This window comes from Nicotiana sylvestris, chromosome 12, assembly GCF_000393655.2.
Source record: "Nicotiana sylvestris chromosome 12, ASM39365v2, whole genome shotgun sequence".
Taxonomy (NCBI): Eukaryota; Viridiplantae; Streptophyta; class Magnoliopsida; order Solanales; family Solanaceae; genus Nicotiana; species Nicotiana sylvestris.
Genome location: NC_091068.1, coordinates 159,836,573 through 159,844,263, shown reverse-complemented (window position 1 = coordinate 159,844,263; position 7,691 = coordinate 159,836,573). Strand labels below are relative to the sequence as shown.

The window sequence follows — 7,691 nt, the reverse complement described above, 5'->3', positions numbered from 1 at the left end:
TTTTTTTAAATAAAGGGTAAAATATGAAGGAGAGGAAGTGAAAAGAGTACATTTAATGATTTGGAGTTATAGTTCTTACAAATACCTCAAGAAATCTGGGTACAAGTGCTATGAAACACAAAGATTTTTAAGAACAAGAGTAGATAAAGTTTGGATGTAAAGTTTGAATGAATGAAGAAGGGGGAATCTTTAGTTCTTTCGAATGATGGTTCAAAACCAGGAGTGACCGACCAGCAACTGACGAGCATTTAATGCCCTTAAGACGTGACTGACGAGACGTTTCGTTCATTTTGTTGTTTCTGATGTAGAGTATTGAGGCAAAAATCGGTGGCTCATATCGTTTCTCATTGTTTACTCTTCAAAAAATGAGGGAACTATTTGTATACGGTCGAAATCGGGCTCGTCTATTGCACGACAGATCGGGATTTAAACGTGATGGGTTGAAGATTGACCCCGGGTTCCATCAAACCAAGATACGAAGTCAGAATGCCCGTCCTCGAGAACATCGAGTCCATGACCCTGGAGTCAACCCTGACCCCGAATGAACTCGAGAAAACATTGCCAGACTGAATAACATAAGGCAAAATATCCGTAACCGGTTGGGTATCACGACGGAAATCTCGGCACATATCAATAAGAAACCGGTTAATTAGCAAATCATGGGGGTTTTTACCTTTTATAGACTTATACCTAAAGTAGGACTCCCCTACTATGTAAAGGGGTCTGATTATTTGTAAAGTACGTTGTGACACACATCCCAAGGTAATATAATATTATTTTCTTTCCATAAGCTACTGTTCTTCTGTATCCGATATTGTTTGAATTGCATCCAATTCAAGTGAGACTTGCTTTTTAAGGCTATAACTGTTCAAATTGTACGGTTTGAATTTACTTTATCATTGTTCGCTGTAATTACTATTCAATTTATCACTTTGTATCAACTCACCTCGCGTATCCTTAAAATTACTAACAAATTCAATTGTTATCCGATTTTTAGGGTACGTAAACAGTATTAAATTGAGAGCAAACGAAACGTACAAATCTCCAATATGCTTAAATTCCAACGAGAGAGTTTACTCTCAATAAAGAGCATAAAATTAGGTCTCTCTCAAATTAAAAAACCTATATAACATATGCAATTACCAAAAAAAAAAAAAGGGACTAAACCTCTGACTATGGAAAAATCTTCTTGAGGGTGGGTTAAGTTAGTCGATAGCAACGTACTCGCAGTGTATACAATCAAACCATATTAATATATCACTTAACTACGGTGTACATATGTGTATAAATATTGGGGTACGTCAATCGGGCAAAAAACATGTTTGCTCACAATACTTATAGTGTAGAAGCAGCTAGGCAAGTTGTGCATAAACTTTTATTGTGTAGAAACACGGATTAATTTAGGCGAGTCAGCATGTTGAAATTCTTATATAGTACTATAAAAAAATGCAGCCTAAGTGGAAGAATATTTGCTTTTCAGTGGTGGACTTCGGAATAGTAAATTCCTTAATTACCCGGTCTCTCTTAGAAAGAAAGAAACATTGGAAAAACAATAAAGTGTGTTTTGCCCTAATTTTCCTGTCTCGCCAACCAACTTTCGTCTCTCATAATTTTGACCATACTTTTGCTATATTATATATAGTCCATTTCATTTGGCTCACTCATCATCCCAAACAATTCAACTTCTCTTCCTCATTAGCAAACTTTTGAGTTTTAGGAAATTGATCATTCTTGTAAAAATGGCACTTGTTAATCCCCAAACATTTCTCTTACTTGCAGTATTCTCATGCATGTTTGCTATTGGTTTAGCCAACTATGACTTCAACTGGGGTCCTAGAAGTCCTAGAAACTGGAACAAAACCGATTGCCCTTATACTCATCCACCAAATGCTACTCAAACTTCCAATAGATTCATTGTTGGAGGTTCAGAAAATTGGCATTATGGTTTCAACTACATGGATTGGGCTCGAATGACTGTTCCTTTCTTTGTTAATGACACCTTAGGTATATACTTCTTTTATGTTTCTTGTTTTAGTACATGCGCTTATCATTTCTTTAAAAATAAACTCAATGACGGAGCATTGAAATTATCAAAAATTATATTGTGTATATAGCTTAATTTTATTTAAATGTATATGCATGCAATGTCGAATCTCCTCATAAGGGACACTCCCTACTAGAGGCAGAAGATACTAAATATGCTTTAAATTGCGAGTTTGACTACAAAATATAATGCTTGTATTTTTTTAAATTTCCTTGGTGAAAATTCTATCTTTTTCTAATTGCGTATGCATGGGCAGATGCAGCATAAATAGTCTTACGTTCGAGTTCTATATGTATGTAGTCATACTAATATCTGAATCGCTATCACAAAAGGAATAGTTCAATAGTATTCTATATTCTCTAACTTAAAATTTTGGATCCGCTTCTGTGGTATACGACAGTGTTCAAGTATGATCCACCAAACGCAAATGGTACCGGATTTCCACACAGTGTTTACTTACTACCAAACTATAGGAGCTTCAACAAGTGCGATTTCAGGAGGGCTAAAAGGATAGCAGATCCAACTCAAGGTGCTGGTGAAGGATTTGAGTTTGTGTTGAAGAAAATGCAGACTTATTATTTTGCTTGTGGAGAGCACCAAGGCATCCATTGCAAGACTGGGAATATGAAATTTGCTGTGATGCCACTCAAACATTGGCGTTTCTGAATTAAAAGAGAGTTGCAGACTGTGCTGTGGCTTGGAATTTGGAAGATGCATACTGATTACACTTTTAAAATGCTTTTTTGTTTTTTGATTGAATAAAGAGAAAGAACTTTGACCTGACTTTAGTATATTTTTCATTTCGACTAAAATGTAATAGTAGAAGTTTTGTAATATGTGATATACCTTTTATTGCTTAAAATTATTTCACTTGGTGAAAGGTCAACCTATCATACGTAGAATGTCAAGACTCCGAGGCGTATCCAGTATAGAAACTGTGGGTTCATTTGAACACATAGCTTTCGCTCATGTATTTGTTAGGGATATAGTAGATATGCCCTAGATCCAATATCATATTTGATGTTTTGAACATATTTTTATAAAATATATATGGCATTTGATATTCTTTTATCATTGTTATTAATTGCTTGATTAATTTGATAAGGTCCTTGATTAAATTTTGAGACTTGACATTGTGATGGAGATCATGATAATGAGAGTAAAGTTTCTTATAATTTAATCTAAATTTGTTCTTGATCGTAGGATTATTAATTTGGACATTAGTAATCCGGTTAGATCAATATTTATGTGATCGTCTTTATGGGATAAAGATTAGTTGATCTCATTAACTAAATTACATAGATAGATGATGCATATAGAGATATGATCATTGAACCTACTCATTGGATAATTCCTAATGGTTAGAATTACCATAAACTGTCAATAGGATATTCTCTTGAAGAATGTGATGTAACTGTTTCCTTTGACCTGAGATCGTCATAGTAATTGACAAGTTATTTATTGTGCTTTGATACTAGACACCTATGACCCTAGGGCGATAGTTGAAAGGATATTGGGTATGATTAAATGCTTGTAGAATTAGTGATTGTTCAAGATGGAATCTATCAACTCTTGGTAATGAGTTTAAGCTCCATGTTGTCATGAATTATAAACGGCCAAATTAGGACCTTGGCCAGGGCAATTGAATAAAAGAAGAAATGAGTTTCTTAGGTCATTCAATGGTCGATTATATTTGACATGAGCACATAGTTGGTCGCCTATTAGGATTTGACAGTTGAACCATATCCTAGGGTGATCCAGAGCTATAAGGACAGGAGGAATTACTACATTATTCTTCTACTGGTTCTTGAGAGTAAATTGTATACTTCATGTTATCCGGTCGTTAAGGAGTGTTGCTAGATGTCACCCTTGATTAGTATATTGATGTGGTCAATTTATTACCGGTTTAATATTGAACCTATGGAGTCGCACACTAACGAGTGTTATGATCTTTGCTAAAGGATTGATTACTTTATTATTTGTTAATTAAATTAAAGAATTTAATTAGTCAAATAAATTTAGTTAGTTAGTCCAAATGAAATATTAATTATATTTTTTTGCTAGCACATAAGATATAATTAATATTGTGAACAAGTTGAAGTTTTCTATTTGGAATAGAAAATTAAATTATATCTCTTGGTTAAAATATATATAATGATATATATAATTAACACTTATTTTATATAAAAGATGTTATATAAAATATAATATTAATAAAAGGCTTGTTAGTAATTCCAATTTGGAATTGGATTAAATCACGTGTAAAATTCACAAAAGGAACTTGTCATCAATTTCATCCCATTTGGAATGGGATTAATCTTTTATTAATTATGAAAGGTTTACAAGTAACAGATTCCAACTTTGAGTTGGAATAATCACGTGAACAAGTCTTCGGCAGTCATAAACCTATTTGAATGAGATTCGAACTTCTATGGAAAAAAGTTTACAAAGTTTATTTTTGGAATAAACTTTTACCCTAAGTAAATCATTACCTCAACCAATAGGAAAAGGTTTTAGGTGATGCTATATAAAGGGTGATGAAAAAAAAACTAATTTCTTCAGAAGAAAAATCACTTTGTGAAAGTGAGAGTGCAACACAAGCCAAGAGAGAAAATACAATTACAAGAAAAGTGTTTCTTGTTCTTCTTATAACATTGAGTTGAGATTTTTGAGAAAAATTTCAACACAATATTTCGTTCAATTTTGTTCGCGGGTTTCGTTGATCAAAGAGTTGATAGCAAGGATCAGTATCGGTGTGGATACGCATAGAGTCTTCACACTATCGAAGAAATTTTGAAACGAGACTCTCTACACCAGGTACGTCTTAGATCCGATCTATTGATATGTAAATAAATTTTAAACACGAAAAGATCTGCCTAGGATTGTTATTGTCTTCCGTTGTGTGTTACGAACACCTATACGCAATCCTTCAGTGGTATCAGAGCCATGGTTTATTTTGTCTAAAATTTATTTACGAAATATTTTAAGATTATATTTGAAGCGTTCAAACCATAATACATGTGTCTTGTGCTATAGTCAAATTGTTCGAATGCATATGGATTGATATTATTTTATTGTGAATAAAATACATATACATATAAGTTAAACTATTGAGATAGTTCGTAACTTACATTTAAAATTTTGTATTAGATACGATGGTAATCTATAATAGGTTATTGGATTCTACTGTTATTTTAATTGTTATTAATTCATGAGATGTTAATTAATAATAATATTCTGGCATGAATTCTTTTTATGTGATATATAAGATAAACATGTTAGAGGATGTTGAATTTCGTTTTTATGTCATGTGCTTGTTCATTACATAATTCTGAATTATTTATTACATGTGATGTAAATTAATTTAGGACTAAGCGTGTAGACAACTTGAACTAAATTCACACGCTATAAAAGATTTGATCTTCATGTTATTAAAAATTATTTTAGTAACAATTCCCTCTTACTAAAATTTGAGTTATTAAATAATAAAATATAAGATATTTTATTATGGAGCTATCCATCAAGGTAAATAATTTTACTTATTTCTTGTTTATAAGGAGCGGTCTGACTACCAGGAGACCTATAGTTTGAGAATATGTTAAAATTATTTATTGCATTAGATGTATGGATTGAAAGAATTATTCAATTTTACACTAGACGCCTGGACCACCCAAGGGAATATAAAATTTAATAAGTTCTTTGCTATCATGATGGTTAAACTCAACTATGACAATAGGATCGACCTGACTACCAGAGGACTATTTGACATAGAGTTATTTAAGAAAATTGTATGGGGATACAATTGATAAGAGTACCTACCTTTAAAATATATGTGAGAACGACTTGACTTCCAAGGGGCTCATACATATTGTTAAAGGATTCCTTTACTCCACTAATAGAAATAAAGATTTCGTAAACTATAATGAGGGTAAATAGTCAAAAATAATTAGTGGAAATATCATTTAGATAAAAGTCCATATTTTTATGATATATGCAAATATGTTCTTATATTATTACCTTTTCTTTTCTATATTTTAATCGACGAGACACGACGCGGCGTCAGCGAGAGGTTAGAGGTTTGGAGACATACCCTTGAGTCCAAAGGTTTCAGGTTGAGCAGGACGAAGACGGAATACCTTGAGTGCAAATTTGGGGCAGAGCCGACGGAAGCGGGAGTGGAAGTGAGGCTTGATTCTCAAGTCATCCCTAAGAGGGGTAGTTTCAAGTACCTGGGGTCGTTTATTCAGGGGTCCGGGGAGATCGACGAGGATGTCACACACCGTATAGGGGTGGGGTGGATGAAATGGAGGTTAGCGACGGGAGTCCTGTGTGACAAGAAAGTGCCACTGTTACTGAAAGGTAAATTTTATAGGGCAGTGGTTAGGCCTGCTATGTTGTATGGGACCGAGTGTTGGCCGGTGAAGATCTCACACATCCAGAGGATGAAAGTTGCAGAGATGAGGATGTTGAGGTGGATGTGCGGGCATACAAGGAAGGATAAGATTAGAAATGAAGATATTCGAGAGAAGGTGGGTGTGGCCCCCATGGAGGACAAGATGCGGGAAGCAAGACTCAGATGGTTCGGGCACATTCAGAGGAGGAACACTGATGCACCGGTGAGAAGGTGTGAACGACTGGCGGTGGTGGGTACGAGGAGAGGTAGAGGGAGACCTAAGAAGTATTGGGGAGAGGTGATCAGGCAGGATATGGCGCGACTTAGGGTTACTGAGGACATGGCCCTAAACAGGGAATTGTGGAGATCGAGCATTAAGGTTGTAGGTTAGGGGAAATTGTGATGTCTTTTTTACAGCGCACTAGAGTGAGACTAGCCAGTTAGGAATTAGTCTTAGGATGCTATTGATCAACTACTGATGATGGGCTTTATCTTCTGTGTATTAATACCTTACATCTTTCTCGTATTTCCTATATCTCTTATATTGCTGTTACTTTGTTTTTTATGGTATTTATGTTATGTTATAGATTTTATGGTACTTTATATTGTTTTATTATGAGTCTATTGATAGTACTAATATAGTGTCTCTTGTTGCCTCTTTGAGCCGAGGGTTTCCTGGAAACAACCTCTCTGCCCCTCGGGGTAGAGGTAAGGTCTGCGTACATATTACCCTCCTCAGACCCCACTTGTGGGATTACACTGGGTTGTTGTTGTTGTTGTTCTGTTATATCATTGCGCGAAATACTTGAGACCAACAAGTTGGTAGGACCAAACTTTGATGATTGGTATAGAAATTTGAGAATTGTTCTCATGCATGAAAAGCTCATTGATGTGATCGATAAGCCTGCAAAGATAATCCCACCAGAGAATGATGTTCAAGGCACCAAGGTTTATCAGAAATACTTGGAAGAATGCCTTGCTATTAAACACATCATTCTCACTTCTATGAGTTTTGAACTCCAGAGGAAACATCAGAATATGGATCCAACTGCAATCATTGAATATCTTAAGAAGATGATTGATACACAGTTGGACATTGAAAACTCTCCAGTTGGACCCCTTGTCAATTATATGATCGTTCTTACTGAAGAACATGAGAAGTTGGGGTACAAGCTTGGTAAAGAGCTTTCTGAAGATTTGATCTTGCAGTCAGTATATGATGCTGAATGTTTTCACTGTAAGAAGAGAGGGCAT

The 7,691-nt window shown here is 34.8% G+C and overlaps 1 protein-coding gene across 1 annotated transcript; it reads left to right on the top strand.

Moving 5' to 3' along the window:
- Positions 1-1,682: 1,682 nt before the first annotated feature.
- On the top strand, positions 1,683-3,115 carry LOC104245558 (uncharacterized). Its single transcript, XM_009801180.2, has 2 exons — positions 1,683-2,004; positions 2,445-3,115. The coding sequence occupies exons 1-2, from the start codon at positions 1,740-1,742 to the stop codon at positions 2,708-2,710; spliced, it is 531 nt and encodes a 176-aa protein (XP_009799482.1). The 5' UTR covers positions 1,683-1,739; the 3' UTR covers positions 2,711-3,115.
- The last annotated feature ends 4,576 nt before the right edge of the window (positions 3,116-7,691 follow it).

Excerpts from the sequence above, each read along its gene's own strand:
- LOC104245558 (XM_009801180.2), top strand. The coding sequence starts at position 1,740 with ATGGCACTTGTTAATCCCCAAACATTTCTCTTACTTGCAGTATTCTCA. Across the intron at positions 2,005-2,444 it reads CTTTGTTAATGACACCTTAG|TGTTCAAGTATGATCCACCA; the intron begins GTATATACTTCT and ends GGTATACGACAG.